Source organism: Corvus cornix, chromosome Z (genome assembly GCF_000738735.6).
Source record: "Corvus cornix cornix isolate S_Up_H32 chromosome Z, ASM73873v5, whole genome shotgun sequence".
Lineage (NCBI taxonomy): Eukaryota > Metazoa > Chordata > Aves > Passeriformes > Corvidae > Corvus > Corvus cornix.
In genome coordinates, this window is record NC_046357.1 from 21,600,769 (window position 1) to 21,618,150 (window position 17,382).

Consider the following 17,382-nt stretch of genomic DNA (forward strand, 5'->3'; position numbering starts at 1 on the left):
TGTTTACTAATTCCGCGGTACTTAAGACAGCCAGAATTCCTTCTCCTCTCTTTTGCAAAGCCCCCCAGCCTGCCGATTCCTTCAGCCGTGGAGTTTTGGAGCTCCTTCCCATGTATCACTCCTCTTGCAAATCCAAGGCAGATGCTCACCGCCCTCGCCTGTGTCCTTAAGCTTTCCTGTACTCCGTCCAAAACTGCACTGCCTGTTCCCGACTGCCGTGTCCCAACGCCTGTGAGCTGCGTGGTGTCCTCCGGGTGTCTTTCAGGAGCCGTGCCTCCAAAGCACATTGTTCCCTGTAAATACAGGTTCTGGATGTTTTTTTCCCCCCCAGAAGCAGCCAGCTGGGTGGTGAAGGTTGGTGGCTCAAGCCGCGTAGGAAATCGGAGTGGGCTCTAGATCCGAGCTGCCAGCAGCCCAGCACGGGGAAGGTTTTATCTTTGCTCAAGAACATATTTTGTTAGTGCATGCCTTCATGCTGACACCACCAATAATGCATTCACCTTCCTCGAATAGATTTTTTTTTTTTTTTGGCATATTTAGTGAGAATTACCTTGCAAAGTACTGGTTTAAAAAAGAATTGTGGATTCCTGAGCGCGTAGCTCAGCTTCTAGCTGAATCTCTTCATCTCTCCTAATACGACACAATTCTTACGAGGTGGCATGGTGTCTGGGTTTCCCCACTCCACGTACAGGATTTGGGGGGGTGGTGCGGGTGGATTTCCCACACATTTCCGTACTACCAGCCCTAGGACTGAGTCTGTGCCACGAGCTATGGTGAATGTTTAACTCTTGGATTTCCCAGGTGTTCGTAGCCCTGATCAGGACTGATGGACTATATCGAAATGATTTCCTGCCACGTTTCTGAGTCGCAGGGACGATACCGGCAGCTGAGCAGCACAAACCCCGGGGTGCAGAAACGCCAGGAGGGTGTTTAATATTTAAAGCGTGCATTTCAATGTTTAACGAGGGCATTACAGTGTTTAAAGTGCGCATCACAATGTTTAAAGAGGTCATTACAAGGTCGCTCTGATTGCACCTCACACTTCCCACGCCCAGCCCCCAGGGCTCGGGTCTCCAGAGGTGGCTTCCAAACCCAAAATCCCGGGATTCTGTGGTCTCAGGGAGCGCAGGATCGCCAGGACCGGTGTCGAAGGGAGAACGCGCTCGGAGTGTGTGAGGGCTCCTGGGGGGTGTGTGTAACAGTGACAGGGACAGTGTCAGTGACAAGGGACAGTGATGGGGACAGGGATACTGTAACAGTGACTGATACCGGGACAGTGACTGTTACAGAGCGACAGGGACAGTGACAGCGTCAATGACAAGGAACACAGGGACGGTGACACAGGGCTGGTGACACAGGGATGCAGGGACAGTGGCACACGGACAGTGGCACACGGACAGTGACTCGGGGCAGGGACTCAGGGCTGGTGACACACGGACACTGGGACAGTGAACAGGGACACGGGGACACGGGGACACAGGGACACAGGGACAGGGACACGGGGACACGGGGACAGGGACACAGGGGGACAGGGACACAGGGACACGGGGACACGGGGACAGGGACACAGGGACACAGGGACACGGACACAGGGACACAGGGACACGGGGACACGGGGACACGGGCGTGCCGCGGCCCCGGCGCGGCGGCGCTCCCGCCGTTCCCGCTCCGGCCGCGCGGGGGCGCTGTGGGGCGCGGCCGGCCCGCGCGGCGCTCGCGGCGGGCGGGCGGAAGTGACGGCGCGGCGGCCCCGGTGACATTCCCGGCTCTTCCCGGCCGCTCCGGCTGCTCCCGCGGCTCCGGCTCCTCCGGCCGCCCATGCCCCGGCTGCTGCCCCCGCCGGGGAGGCCGGGAGGGGCCCAGCCTCGCACAGGTGAGCGCGGTGCCGTGCGGGCGGGGGGCGGCCCGGCGCCGCGGGGAGGGGCGGTACCGGCCTGGCTGCCCCCGGGCGGGAGCGGCCCCGCATCCCCGGAGCGCGGGCGGGGGCTGAGCCCCTCAGGGGTGGTCCCTGCTGCTGCTCCTGCCGCTCCTGCCCCTGGTCCAGACCCGCCGCCTTCCTCTGCCCTGACCCCGCGGGGCGAAATTCCCCACAGATCCCGGGAGCAACTCGGGGCCCGTTTTGTCTTTCCCCGGGACTTTTGTAACGTGCCTTTTTTTTTTTTTTTTTTTTTTTTCTTTTCCCCCCCCTTCCGTTCCTTGCAACGACTTTTGAAGTCGTGTGAGCTGATGGAGGGTACCCCTGGGAAAAGCAAGGGGTGCAAGGGCTCCAGTTGTGCGCTTCTGCATGGGTTTCTTTGCGTCTTTGTTTACCTTGGATGGTGTGTTCCGCGGGTGGGAAAACGTGTTTTGTATGGGAAGAACGCTCAAGCTGTTGGTTGCCTATCTAGCCCGGGTTCCCCTTGAGCTCCTGACGTCTAATGGGTTGCAGATGTGGCTCCGAGCCACGCAGCCGTCCGAGGGGAATATAAAACTTAACTGTGCTACTTGTTCCTTTTTAAAAGAGAAAAAAAGGCAGACTAAGCAGACTTGTAATATTTTAACTAATTCCCCAGTTTCAGTACTGTAACTTTTTGCCTGGAGGTTATTGGACAACAAAGGCCACTTTCTGAAAGACTTGGGGTTTTTTGGTTTTTTTTTTTTTTTTAGGGTTACATTGCTTCCACCTTTGTTAAGTAGCATATAAGTGTATTTATGACATAGGTTGTTAACAGTAGAACAAGGCTACTTGCCTCAAAGTTTTGTAGGTACCTTGGTGAAACTGTAACTGCAATAACTTAGTTAAACAAGGTTGTGGTTATTACTAGTTATGCACTAGTTGTGCACTTTAAACCAGCATAAAGTACCTAACAACACTTCAAAAGCTGAAAGAAACTTGTGTGTCAAGGTGGCAGAAGTCAGTCCTGTTTGATTTTTTTCCCCCCGACAAGTAATTCTAGCTTTTAAAAATGAATGAATAAGCAAGTCGTTGAACCCTTCAGCATCTCTTTAAAAATGTAAAATTTCTTTTAATTCCTCCTCCCAGAGATTTTATTTGGTTTTAGAAGTCCTCTCCTACTTGCCAGGCATCAGAACAAATAATAGTTTCACTTACAGGCAAGGGCTAAACTATTTCCATTTTTCAAGCTAAAAATTTAAGTACAAACAGTAATGCCTCTCCCCTTGGAACAGCAAACAAACACTACATTTAAAATGTTTCTCTTTAAGTGTGTTACGTTGCTCAAGTCTATTAAAAACGTAATGTTTGACCTTGAGGGTGGAAACTGAGTGTGGTGCTCTTTTGAGCTCCCCATCGTGTGGTTCTCCTGCCCCAGTTACCACCTGTAATTGCTGCTCCTGTGGTACAAGAGCTGGAAGCCAGGCAGCCAGGACAGCACAGCTTTTCCTGATGCCCTGGAGGAGGGAAACGTGGTCTCTGCAGAGGAAATGGGTTTGTAACAAGCTCTCAAGGAGAACAGTAAATTGCTTGTCATGTGTTTGCTAAACCCAGACATCCCCCCATACATATATATATGTATACATGGTAGCAAAGCAGTGAGATGAGGTGTGGGGAACTCATCTGTCCAGCAGCAGTCATTCTTAAGAGTAATTTTCTGACTATTTCTCACCTTGAGTGATCTAGAGGAGCCTGGTGCTGTCCAAAAAGCTCCAAAGGGGGTGGTTATGTGGCTACTGAAAGCCAATAAAACAGAGTTTTCTGTGGTTCTGGCTGACCAGTGACACTGGTGTTCTGTCTGGGGAACCAAGGGAAGGGACGCAGCAGGTGAGATGGAAGGTGGTGTGTGAGTCTGGGCAGCTGGTATTTCTGCTCGAGAACATGAGGGTAACAGTTCCGACTCATTTTGAAACACTTGTATTTTTTAATTACACTATGTCGACTATTTCTGCTTGCTCTCCAGCCCCGTTGCTGGTTGGCTTGGTGAAGAGGTGCAGTGAGAGACGCCTGAGAAGTCTGGGAGAGGGGGAGGACTGTGGCCTTCCTTACACGTGCAGGCGTGTGATGTGTGTGGTGGTGCAGCCTGGGCACCTCTTCCTGCGCTCGACTGGTGCACACAGCCTGCCTGCTTGGAGGGAATCACAGAGCACAAAGCAGGAGTGGGTGCCGTAAACCGGGCGCTGTGGAGGGAGGGGAAATGGGAAGGAACCTGAAGCCACCCACACGGCAGTTGAGAACGGTCACAGCACACAGAAAACGTTGCCCTGCTCTAGCTGATAAAGAGGAGGTAGGAAGGGTGTTTGGGTGCCTTTGACAAATGGGCAGTGTGGAGGGGGTGGGATTAGTGGGGCAAGTTGAGGTTGAATGAACAAAGAATAAATATGGATTATCATGAGGGGCTTTGAACATCAAACATTGGGGAGATAAGTTGGTGTAGCTCAGTCACAGCAACAAGAAATAATTGCCTTGGCTGTCCTGACCCCCATCTCCTTGCTGTATATTTACCTTTAAAATGCAGGATTCTTTGCCTGGATTCTGTTCGCTTTCTTCCCTTTCTCTTGTATATTATCACATCAACTCCCTGCACCACCAAGGATGTATGTGCCATCTTTGACCTGCCTGTATATCAACATCTCACTGAAACATCTGTTAATGAGATGGGGGGTCTCTACATACCACACGGTGAAGGGGCTCCACACTGAGTGAACCAATTCTCTGGTTACCCTCTGACCAAAACACCACCAATTATCTAGCGATATGAAAGCTTTGGAAAGTTTTTCGAGTGAGTATAAATAGTTTCAAGCAACCTGCGCATAATCGTCTATAACATTTCAAAGTCGTTGTGTTGATGGTACTTTTTCACAGATTTAGGTCTGTGGTCAGTCTCAGCTTCTGTGTTTTTATTTGCAGTTGATGGAATGGCTTAGAAAACTGCAAACATTGACAGAAACTGAGCAGCAGATTTAATGACACATTTACTAGATCAAAGTAAAAGATTTAAATACCATAATTGCCAGTGTGTAACTTGTACTCTGGAAAAGAATTACTAAAACCTGGCCTGAACATTACTAGTAGCGATAGGGAACTGAAAATGAAGCAGCACTGGTAGAAGGGGACAGGCATAGTGCTGGGAAAGAGGTCTGAGATAAAGTGTGGTACAGTGTGTGTCGATGCTCTGAGATGACCTAATGTGGAAAGGAAACAACTTTTGGTTTTCCAGAACCAAAATAAATGTTCAGCACATGAACAGCCTTTATCACTCCAACTCAGGAGCAGCCAAACTTATGATACTGGAATCTGTAGCAGCAGATATTATTGCAGGGAACTTGGACAACACAAATCACCACAAAAATTGTACTTTCTGTCACATCTTTGTTCCAGGTTTTTAATGCATAATGCAGTTCTGAGTCTGCAACTTGAGGTTTAGAACATAACGTCCACAAATGTGCGTTTTTGAGCAAAAAGAGAACTGGATGAAAGGGACTTTAAATCAAAATGTGCATATGGTGTAAATATTAGCCTCCACTGTTGCTTTCTCTGATGTAATACATCTCGGAGCTAAGCTGAGTGACTGATACCTTGTCACTTAACTCAGTGCTACTGTTTAAGAGTTCAAATTTAAATCTGTGTTTGCCCATTCCCACTCATTAGCGTCGCCTCTCCCCATGTCTGATCAGGATGAGTGGAGCCTGTAGCAGCTTCTCCGTGGATGTGACTGGCTCCCTGTGGCTGGGGCACACATGGATTACTCATGCAGGACTGGAAATGAGATGCGGCTCGGCGGCGCAGGTGTTGCAGTGACACTGTGTCAGATGCATTACTGACTGCTCAGGGAGGTCGAGTAACTTGCCCATGGTCAAGAGGTGTGTCAGCTTTAGGTTCAGAATGGTTCCACCTAATATCCCTTTTTATTTAAGATGGTATTCAGGGGTTTTGTATCAATTTGACCATGTAGTCTGTCTCTCCAATGCTCAGAAATTGATCTAAGTAGCAGAATAGCATACAGGCTTCAGCCTTACCCTGTCTTATGATATTTGGTCTCTAAGAAAACAGCTTAGAAGCTGTTAGTACTCAATCTGACAACTTTTGAATCATAAATGGAACAGGTGGTCACTTTTTAATTAAATGCAAGTATTTAAAGAGTCCTTCAAGCTAGCATTTTTGTTTCAGTGTGTGTGGATCATGGATTTGACATTATAGTGAGGATTCTGCAGTGTCCTGGAAGATAGTCTTCTGTGTGATGCTTCAAAGTTTCCTCAAAATGAGCAGGAAGAGCCAGACTGTTTGAATAAGTGTTCCTCTTGCTACCTCTCTGCTCTAGTGTCTTGTTTCATGATGCTTGATCATTAGCATTTCACAACTTATTTTAGAGAAGGCAGATTTCAGTTCCATTTATCCAACATGGGTAGAGGCCAAGTGACTCACAGTAGCAGAGCTGGGAATAACTAAGAGCCAGACTTTATGATACTAGTTGTCTGCATGATGAAACGATTACCATTTCAGTAGTTTGTTTTCCATTGGGAATACTGCATTTCCGTGGTACCAGTGTGAGGCTGGTGCTCCAACAGTACTGTCAAACATTTGAAGCAAAAAAGAATCAGCTTGTTGTGATAGCAAGGTGAGGTTGAAGCAGTGTTGTTGTTCTGTTGTGCTTTGGCTTTCTCATCAGCTGGTAGTTCTCCTGGCTCCTCAGCTCACTCTCCTGGTTCATGCTCCCTTGGAATTCCAGATCCTGCCAGAAAGGCATTTCTAAGTAATCTGGCAATTTAGGGAAAAAATGTTGGTAAAGAACAGATCAGGGAAGCTGTCTACAAAGTCTGTGTGCTTGTGGTTGGAAACACAATGATTTAAAGGCTGTCTCCTAATGAAGGAAGTTGGGTGAAATGCTGGTAGTCTGGGCCCTCGTTGCATTTGGTGAGAGGTCTTTTGGAAGTGAAGTTGCCATTGTGGGAAAGAATGGTCTTGTGGGTAGCAGTGCCTGTGAGCCCATTACTGATCAATGCAAATTCTGTTGCCAATAACTATGGTTCCTCCAGATGAGGCAACATCTTTTGGTAGCAGTGTGCAGAATCTGTGAGGAGTTACAAAACCCCCACATATTTCTGTGAGTATTGTGTTTGGAAAGCCTTCAAGGTGAAGGTTCCACTTACTGCTGTTAATAAGTCATCTTAAATGCAAAGTACAGACTTTGAATCCACTCACTATAATAAAAAAAATACGGGAACTGTTGAATAAAACTAAGCTGAGGAAATTAATTGAATATCTTGCCAGTGTTAGCTTCCTAAGCCCTCAATAATTAGTTATAAACCTCTCCTCAACTTAAAGTGAGTTTGATAACAGACACCTGATTTCCCTTGTTTGTTTTACAAGATCAGAATGGTTTTTCTACTGTTTAACAGCTGTAGTGGATTTCATTGTTTGTCTGTATGGAACTCTCGGAGCTCCAGCAGCAATAAGGCTGTGTTGAATTAATGGAATAAGGTTGAATTGATACTCCAGGCTTCATGCTCTTTTTTTTTTTTTTTTTTCTTCCATCTCCCCTTTTACTGGGAAAGCTGTTAATATAGTTTATGTCTCCTGTTGGTAACAATTAGTTTTGTTCTTATGAAAGTTCTGCCAGCTGAGCCACTTTTTCCTAAACAGTAATAATAATGTAAGAAGTAGTTTTGGGGTAAAAGATGCATTTTAAGGCTCTTTTGGGTTGGATTTTTTTTTTTTTGGGGAAGGGGGCGGGGAAAGGGGGAGTTAGTGTTTTTCTTTAAATTTTTTTCTCCTGTCTGTACTTGCATGGTACTTCTGAAAACTGCCTTTTAATTTTCTTTTTCTCTTTTTGTAGCTGGTAGCTTGGTATCCTCTTACATACTGTTATTTAATTTCTGCAGTCAAATACATGCAAAGTCTTTTGTGTGTTGTGGGAAAGAAATGTCTGCTTTCTGGTCTGTCTGTTGTTCTTTTGAAGTAGAGCTCAAATTTCTTCTCTTCTGCCAACTGGAAAAGTAAATACTGTAGAAAGTAGGTGATAGTAAAGCCCATGTTAGAGACATTTTTGGTATCACACATGTGACTGGCTTTTGACCCAGTCAGTTCTTCTTTATTTAAATACCCAAGGTAGCTTTTGTTCATTTGTAGAACCAGCCTGTGTTTGCTTCATACTGAGACCTGTGGCATAAGTCCTCTGTTCTTTTGGAAGCACTTTGGACACGTAAAGACTGCACTGTTGATTGTTAGCAGTCTGATTGGTGCTGAAAACAATTGGCACCTCTTAGTTCTGGTGATTTGGTGTCAAGAACAGCCCAACAGCTGTAAAATTTCATCATTTGAATGCCACACGACTTTGCCTTTAGTGTACTGATACAGTTTATTTTTCAATGGTGTACCTCATGCAAGTCCGTATTGCAGTATTTAGATTTGATACTACTAGCTTAAGAATTAAAGAAGCAAATAAATAATATGAGTGGCTATGTGGATGAGAAAATGATTTGAGATCAGGGCTTGTTGGGCTTGCAGCTCCTTTGCAGCCCTCCTGTAGAATTTGGATGTGTCACCTGATGGTCAGACCATAAAAAGGGTATCTCACTGCCCCTACCTTATGGCAAAGGCATTCATTGGTGTGGAATTAAAGTATTTGAAACTTTTAAGTACCTGAGGGTCAGTTTTGTTTGATTCCCATGACAAAGATGTGTAACAAGGTCTGATCATAAAACATTTACGAACTGTAGAGTTCCTTAGTATCTCATAACTCGTCTTCATTAAATGGCTGTCATAAACCCACAGCAAGTCTAGTTCAGTGCCTTGAGCTCTTGGGTAGCTGTGGGAGATGTGGAGATGCTGGAAAATTGCTGTGGAATGTGGCACTTGAGGACATGGTTTAGTGGTGAACATGGTGGTGCTGCTGGTTGGACTTGATGATTTTAGAGGTATTTTCTAACCTTTATGATTCTGTGAGTACGGCACTGCTGAGATGGATTTACTACTTTGAAGTTACATTGCAGTTGTCCTGATCTGCCAGTTGGAGCTCTTAGTAAATGACACAATGTTGGTTACTTTCAGGATATCTCAGGTAAATGTTTTTAACTGCTGCTCTGAAAATTAGGAATAATTTGTTACATTGTGCTCAAGCAATTTAAAATGTGGCTTTTATGAGAGCATTACTTTGACTGTGGTAGAACAGTAGACCAGCATTTCTTGAGGAGATCTTTTTATATAGAATGGGGAAGCACAGAACACATTTTGTTAAAGAAACAGAAATGGATAGATAAACTGCGAAAATCTGTTAAACTCAGTATCTTAGAAAAAAATGGTCCATCCATGTGACAATCCTCTGTAGGGTGATCTCCTGCAAGCTAATGTACAGCAGAGAGAAAAGGAAACTGTCATCATGTTGATTTCTGCCACTTGTTTTATTGAAAGAAAAAATTTGAAAGTGAGTCAAAGTTTTATGAACAGGTAATAATAAAGATATGCCCTGTCTAATTTTTAGAGCAGAGAGCTTTGTAGACTTTAAAGTGTTGTGCCCTTGAGAAAAATGGTTTCATTATGAGGAAGAAAGGAGATTCTTAGAAGGCTAAGTGCAGCCAGCCCTGCATGCTTTTATCTGTGTGCAAGGATTGTGATTTTTTTATTGTGGGGTTCCAAGTGCAGCTGGTGAATGTTTATGGAAACCTGCGTTGGGAGTTGTGAAACAAACCTTAGTTGGTACTTGCCTTTCCTTTGGAAGAGGCAGAATATGTGCATTAAGCATTACAATGCAAACCCCTGTATTTAAATGTGCAGTCTTGCTTCTTATGTAGGATAAAAAAATGTTGCTTTTCAAGATTGCAAAGGATGCTCACAAAGCTTTGTATTAACACATGCACTTGTAATTTATATTCATTCTTGGGTAATTTGTATATGCAGCCTGTTGAGCACTCAGTAGGAGCAGCCTGTTTTTAACCTTCATTTATTTATGCAAAACCAGTTGAAACACAGCATTAGTTTAATCCTTTCTTCTTTTGTTTTGCACTGCAATTCTCTTACCATGTCGGTACCGAAGGGTCCTATTCTTTGGGGTTGCCGCCAGGCTTGATTTGTGAATCATCTGATAAAGAGCCAGCTCCACTCCCAGAAATGTGCCTTAGGTAGAATCGCATGCCAGTGAGTCAGCTTTAGGGCAGCATTTTCAAAGGAACGCTATATAAATTACACAGTATCCCTGTGGGGGTGGCTCAGTGTTATGAAAAATCTGCTGTGGAGCATCCTGCACACACATCCACACAGAGCTGAGTCAACTGTCTTGGGTTAAATTGACTGAGTGCTGGTCTCACTTCTGTTGTTTTAAGTGTGCTGGTTTGTGTGACACTTCAAAGAAGATGAAAAGGAATGTGTGGTATCTTTGGGAGGAGCTGAACATGCTGGGAAGTCCAGAAAGTGTCAGTATTTCCACATTTGTCTCAGTGCAGATTAGTCTTTCTTGATAGATGCCTGATTATTTGGATTGATTTGTTTTTAGTTAATTAGACATTCTGCTGTCCGCTTTAGGTAATGGCTTTAAACTGACAGAGGGTAGGTTTAGATGAGATACTAGGAAGAAATTCTTGGCTGTGAGGGTGGTGAGGCCCTGGCACAGTCTGCCCCGTCCCGGGAAGTGTCCAAGGCAAGGTTGGATGGGGCTTGGAACATCCCGATCTAGCAGAAGGTGTCCTTGCCCTTAGCAGGGGATTGGAACTGGATCATCTTTAAGGTCCCTTCCAACCCAAAACATTCTGTGATTCTCTGATATATCTCTGTGTTTTTTATACTAAAATGTCACTGGTGAGTTCACTGAATTAATTGTCTTGGTTTTCAATGCAAGGGAAGGTGATTTGAGAAGAAAAAAAGCATGATCGAGACACAGCTACACCTGCAAAGGATTTTGGTGAAGCTTTGCAAGTGGACACATTCATTAGCACTTCACATCTTCAAAGTTACACATCCTTCTGTCAGAAGAGGGCCTAACTTTGCTTTTTGCAAAAATTTATCCTGTATTATGAAGCAAACGTGCATTACAGTCAACTCTTCAGCACCCAGGCTGTGTGCTGCTTCTGCCCTTTCCCAATCCACCCTCCTCAGACACGCAGTCATCAAGTGTTCGAGTCAGAGCTCTTGATGAGCTTGTCTGTGTGTTTACATTTTTAAAAATAGTCAGCTGTTTTACATAATTTTATTAGCCTCTGTTCTATGCATTTGTCATTACCTCTCTCACCTCTGATTTATTCCATCTCTGTTGGGTAAATGTGAGATAATGTAATCCACTGGCGATGGAAATAATTGTTTATGTAAAAATGAGCCATTATAGTGTTTAGTTCCTTATAAATATCATAACATATTCAGATTTAGATGAAAATAACTGACTTCTGTGGCACTGGAACTATGAGGTTGAAGGGATCTGGAAGGATCTCTAATTAACTGTGTGTTCTGAACAAATAACTTGTATGCAGCACTGCAGTTTAACTTTTCATTTATGTAGTCACAAAAGCCTGAAGAACGTACATGATGTTATTTGCTGCAATAATATAGGTGCAGTTTCTCATTAAAAAAAAAATTATAGCTTCCAGTTGAATGGTAAGTGTTGAGAGGAGGTGGGTTGTTCAAATTGTTTTCTTTTAGTACTAACTGAAAGGGCATTAAAAGGCAGTGTTCTGCTAGAATTTTTTTTTTGTTTTGACAGTTGCTAGAATTGGCATAAGAAGGTGATATGACCATAAGCAGGGAAAAGAAGTGGTCTGTTCCTCTGTGATTTAGAGGAAATGCGTTAGTAATAACCTAGAGTGAGTTTTCCAGCAAACTGCTGTGAAAAAAGTAGTACCTCCAAAGTAAGAATCTGTCCTGGCCATAGGTTCAGTAAAAGAAGAGCTGGTTTGCTTCATACAAGCTAGGCATTTTTTATCATTCGTTAGCTCAATAACACCTAAAATGACAATGTAGAATTAAGGTTATGGTGTCATGGGGTTTATTAAGTATTTCAGGCTGTTGAGAGATACTCCTTGTTCAGCTTAAGTAAGTAAAATAAGAAACATTCTAGATGTTACTATGTGATACGTGATTTAGTATGTTGTTTGCTTGGCCTGAGTAGCTGGGTTTGATGAAGCCTTCAACCTTAAGCTGTGAACTTAGAGCTAGAAATGTTTGTTTCCGGAACAGAATTAATTTCCTTAGTAATCTTCCCACTAGCTGATAGAGCTGTGTTTTGTCCGTGGTGTGAGAAGGACATTGATAACAAATGGATATTTTAGCTGCTGCTGAGTACTGTTTACCTAAGTGACGGCTTTTTTAGTTTCCTGTGCTCTGTCATGGAACAGAGGCACCAGAAGCTCAAACCACAAGATCAGCAGGCAACAACCACCAGCAGAAGCTGCAACTCCACAAGAGTTGAATGGCCTGCCTGGACATTGAGAAAGAGCCCAATGAGGTACTGCAAGGCCCCAGACCAAAACTCAGCACTGAACTAAGAGGCGCAGGCAAGATGTGTGAGGGGCGGGTGCCTAAGGTGTGGCTCTCTGGGGATTCCTTTCTTCACGTCCCTGTCCAGAGACTCACAGCTGATCTGCTGCTCTAACACTCTGTTAAATTATTTATTTTTATAATCTGATGCCTGAGACTCTGCTCTGGGAAACCTGCTATCTTTAATGTAAGTCTTTGTGCAGTAGTATATATTAGTGAAAATTGTTCTTTAGGAAGCTACTATCATCTCTGAGTTTTTTTGCTCTTAATCATTTTTTTTTTTAATCTACAAAAATCTCTTCCCAGAGCAAACAGTGCTGTGAAAGAACGCTCAGTACCCTCTACTGTGTTTAGGAAGAACCTGTGAGTTCAAGGTGTGATGACACAAAACAGGAGGCAGCTTTTAACCAGATTAGGTTTTTTTCTACAAGGATGATTTGTGCTTGCTCTCCCTTCCCTCCTTCCTGCCAGCTCTGGCAGAAAATGTCACTTACTTTTCTCTTTGATTTCTGCTGGCTTATTGAAAGGAATCTACGCACAGAGGAGTGAGCCAGTTATGTGCAAAGGAGGGAATATGACGGTGCAGTCACAGTTAGGTGGGTAAAGAATAGGGGATAAAACCCATCCTTGTTAGTGGCAGCAAACTGTTAGAGGGGCTGGGCTGTCTGTGCAAATCTGACCTTCAAGATTTCTTCCCTGAACTGCAGATTCCCTAGTGTACAAATTGTGTGCCTTTACAAATAAGTCCATGATTTGAAAATATTTCCCAGGTAGTGGTATGGTTAAATAATTTAATGGTTTCTGCACACTGGTATGTTCTGTGTGTGACTTGGAAAGTAACGTATTTTCTGTTCGAAAAATCCAGCACAGAAGTTTTTACAAAATTGCCTTTTAAAATCGTTAGTGCAGTATCTGTTCATCAGGAAAAGGAGAATGCCATTTCTGATCAACGTCTGATTAAGTATCCATCTGTGTCTGTAAGCATCACAACTTATTTTTCAGTGCTGTGTTCTCATTTCAGTAGAAAAATGGTTTTTCTCTAGCACCACCTTGAGATTTCCTTTTCTAATGCTGTTACTAGAAAGGTGAGTGGTGAGAAAGGAATGGGAGTTTTTCAATAAAGTCTCTTCTTGCTGTTCTGTACATTTTTCAGGTAGAACTAAATAAGGACATTTTTTTCTTTCTTTGAGACAAGGCTTTCCTTGGCATAGATATTTTCTGCCAAACCGACTGTGTTCTTCCCTGCAGCAAAGTCTGTTTGAGTCATGGTGGTTTTTTTTTTTTCCCACTGAGAGAAAGGCAAAGCTCTGGTTTATATATATGTAAAAATAGTGGAATTGGTGATGTCTTAAGAGCCAGTTCAAGGGACCTGAAGAGTACAAACCTTACCAGAATGCGTATTTTTTTCCATGTACATGGAAACATGTCAGTGTCATGAAATTGCTATTCCCTCTACTGCCAACTCACTGAAAATCACTGTGTGAGGGATCAAACTAGTGTGGCTGGAGTAGTTAAAGATCCCACTTAATATTAAAAACTCCTATAAAATCATTGTAGTTGGGCTGTTAGCAAGGTGGCAATGTGCAGATGAAACATTTTCTTTTTCTGGCTGGTAGACCAGAGAGATGGAAAGGCAAGTGCAGGTGTTGCTACAGACCCTTTGGGAGGTGTGAGGTAAATGATCTTTCCAAGTAGGACATCTGTGGAAAAAAATCAGTAGCTCACTTCAGCTGCCCTTTAGCTTTGTGTCAAGCTCTCTTCTTTGTGCTCCCCGGGCTAAAAGGTTGAACAGTGCAGAAGCTGTTCTGCAGTTATTAGTATGAATATTTAAGTATGTTTTCATTTGGCCAGGCTAATACTCTTTTGCTTTGTGTCTGAGCAACCACTTTTTTCCCTGTGTGTACTTTTCAAAACTCGTAGAGAAGATATTTTTCATTTTAAAGTGCATGGCCAGAGGAAAACTGGGAGCTGCACTAGCAGTTACAATACAAATTCCACTTGTTCCATCACCAAATCTGTGTCTTACTTACCTGTATAATAGGAGAATTATTTGATAATACAGGTTTGTGAGTGAATTACATAGAAATATTGATTTTATTACAGTATTGACACGCATTTATGTCTCAGAACATATGTATTCATCATTTGGGTTTGTTGGTGCTCTGCTGTAGCCTTGGAAATAAATTGTTCCTACGTGATATTTACTGCTTACATTAAATTACTGGCTCCAGAAATTCTTCTTTGAAGTTGCTTTCAGGAGAGGGTTACTCAGTGCAAGTATTCACAAATATTTTTCCTGATATATGTGTTCTTCTATTTCACAGTATGTATTTTATTCTGTTCTTTGGAAGGAAAATGCTGGGTTTATTTTTTGAGATTTTGCATTTGTGGCTTTTTTTTCCTCATACTTAGCAGATCTGGTCTTGTCATCTCCATCTTGTGATGTCTGATACTAACCAACCTTTCTTTCCTTAGGTAGTGTTTCTCTCCCATAAGTATTTCCATCATTTCCTTGTACCATACAGCAGTTCATTCATTAGCCTGAAGGAACCATTAACTCTATTTTAGTGTTCTCTAAAAATGAAGTTTCAAAGTGGGTTAGGGCACACAGGACAATACTGAGCTTTGCACCTTTCAGAAGCAGGGAAGTATTTATACACCTTATATTGTGTATTACATACATGTATACAAGCATACAGGCAGCTTGGGATGGATCAGGAAACTGAAGAAGCATTCTCAGGGTACAGAAAAATCTCTCTGAACCATCCATGCTTCCTCAGGGTGCTCAAGTGCTGATTGGCCTTCTCTGCAGAAATGCAATTTTTCAGATAAGATCTCACTGCTGCGTTTTCTTGCCTACACTTTGTGTTTTGAAGTGCCATAAATTTATAATTTACTGTACTTCTGAAGCTGTAAAGGATTTGTTCCATACTATGCATCTGCAAGCGAATGTGGTAATTGAAAGATCTTTATTCCATGTTGTATTCCAAGTGAAAATGTAGATGAAAGGCAAAGTGAAAATAATGAAGACAGAATGGTAACTATTGATCTCTCCAACAAAATTTCCTTGAAGTTGCTTCAGGTACTTTTGGGTAGATAATGTGCAAGTTATCAATCAGGTAAACAGCTTGGTCTTCTTATTTGCACTGAAGCAATGCAATTTATTAAATTATAACTTGAAGTTAAATGTAGGATACTGGTGTGGGCGGATAATGTTTCTTGCTTACAGCCCCTAGTATTTAGTGCTTCTTTCCTGGCAGATTTGAGAGAATCTAGGTCAGCCTTGAGGTTCTCATATAACCAGAACTTGCATGGGAGACACTCAAGGACTTCCTGAATGGTGTATTAGATATTCCTAAAACATCTTTACGTGACTCACCAGCATGGTGGTTCTCTGGTGAGAGCAATCTGTAGCTAATGCCTCTGAAGCCAGAGCCTGTAGCTGTGCCTCTGACAATTCAGTAGCATTTCATAGCACTTCTTTATGTAATAAGTCTTTGGTACATAAGGTTCCGTTGCTGAATGGTTCCACTGGGAACCCCATTCAGTGTGACTCCGGTACCATTTTTTGTGGGCATGTAAATGAAGGAATAATTTGGTGTAACAGGATGCATTCACGAGGAAAAAGTAAATTAAGAAAACCAGCATGATGCTGAATAGTAAAATGCTCTTCTGTGGAGCCAGGCTGGGAGAGCTGGGGGTGTTCACCTGGAGAAAAGAAGGCTCCAGAGAGACCTTTGAGCCCCTGCCAGTGCCTGCCAGGGACTCTGGACAAGGGCCTGGAGTGATGGGATTAAGGGGCAATGTCCCACTGACAGAGGGCAGGGTTAGAAGAGATGTTGGGAAGGAATTCTTGGCTGTCAGGGTGGTGAGGCCTTGGCACAGGTTTCCCAGAGCAGCTGTGGCTGTTGTTCTGGGCCAGGTTGGATGGGCCTTGGAGCACCCTGGGATAGTGGAAGTTGTCCCTGCCCATGGCAGGGGGTGGGACTGGAAGATCTGTAAGGTCCCTTCCAACCCAAACCACTCTGGGGTTCTGTGAACCCATACTGTGTGCAACAGAAAGCAGTGAGTTGTTTAAGGTAACACCATGAAGAGCAGGCTGAGTTACTTGCATAATTCTCTCCTACTGTTCTGTTCCTGTGCAGGCCACTGCATTGCCGGAGACCACGTCTAGCTCACCCAGCCTCCCAGACAACGTGCTCAATGCTTTGAGTCTAGAAGGACCTTGCTGTGCAATGAAGATGGAGGCAGTAGGAAAAGCAGAAGAACTTGTTGATTCAGAAATTCCACCAAAGACTTCTGAAAAGCATGAGACTCCTCCTGATGAAGATGGGCCGATAGAACTCGAGACACAAACTCAGAAGGACAGCGTGCCCACTGCAGCAGACTCTGCGGTGCTCTCTTCCATGCCTTGCTTACTGATGGAACTGAGGCGGGACTCCTCGGAGTCTCAGCTGGCATCTACGGAGAGTGACAAGCCAGCAGGTGGCCGAGTTTATGAGAGTGACTCTTCCAATCACTGCATGCTTTCTCCTTCCTCCAGCGGGCATTTGGCCGACTCAGACACGTTGTCTTCCGCAGAGGAGAACGAGCCCTGCCAAGCTGAAGCCGCCACGGAGGGAGACCCTTCTGCGGTGTCTGGGGCTGCGGTCGGGAGGAAATCCAGGAGATCCAGGTCTGAAAGTGAAACTTCAACAATGGCTGCCAAGAAAAACCGACAGTCTAGTGATAAGCAGAACGGCCGAGTAACCAAGGTAAAGGGTCACCGGAGCCAAAAGCACAAAGAGAGGATCCGGCTCTTGAGACAGAAGCGGGAGGCAGCTGCTCGCAAGAAGTACAACCTGCTGCAGGACAGCAGTACCAGCGACAGTGACCTGACCTGTGACTCCAGCACGAGCTCATCAGATGATGATGAAGAGGTTTCAGGGAGCAGCAAGACAATCACTGCAGAGATACCAGGTAGAGGATGTTTTTTAAACTGAACTGTAACG

General features: G+C 44.1%; 1 protein-coding gene across 2 annotated transcripts in view; it reads left to right on the forward strand.

The window, feature by feature from the left end:
* The first annotated feature begins 1,735 nt into the window (after nucleotides 1–1,735).
* The window catches only part of CZH18orf25 (chromosome Z C18orf25 homolog), a 45,192-nt gene continuing 29,545 nt past the window's right edge, over nucleotides 1,736–17,382 (forward strand). Inside the window, exons 1-2 of one of the 2 annotated variants that reach the window (XM_039566838.1) lie at nucleotides 1,736–1,873; nucleotides 16,537–17,350. In XM_039566838.1, coding sequence (XP_039422772.1) covers nucleotides 16,627–17,350 — 724 coding nt within the window. In that variant the 5' untranslated portion in view covers nucleotides 1,736–1,873; nucleotides 16,537–16,626. Of the gene's footprint in view, nucleotides 1,874–16,536; nucleotides 17,351–17,382 lie in introns of those variants that run through there. The other variant, XM_010409663.4, reaches the window with a different exon arrangement.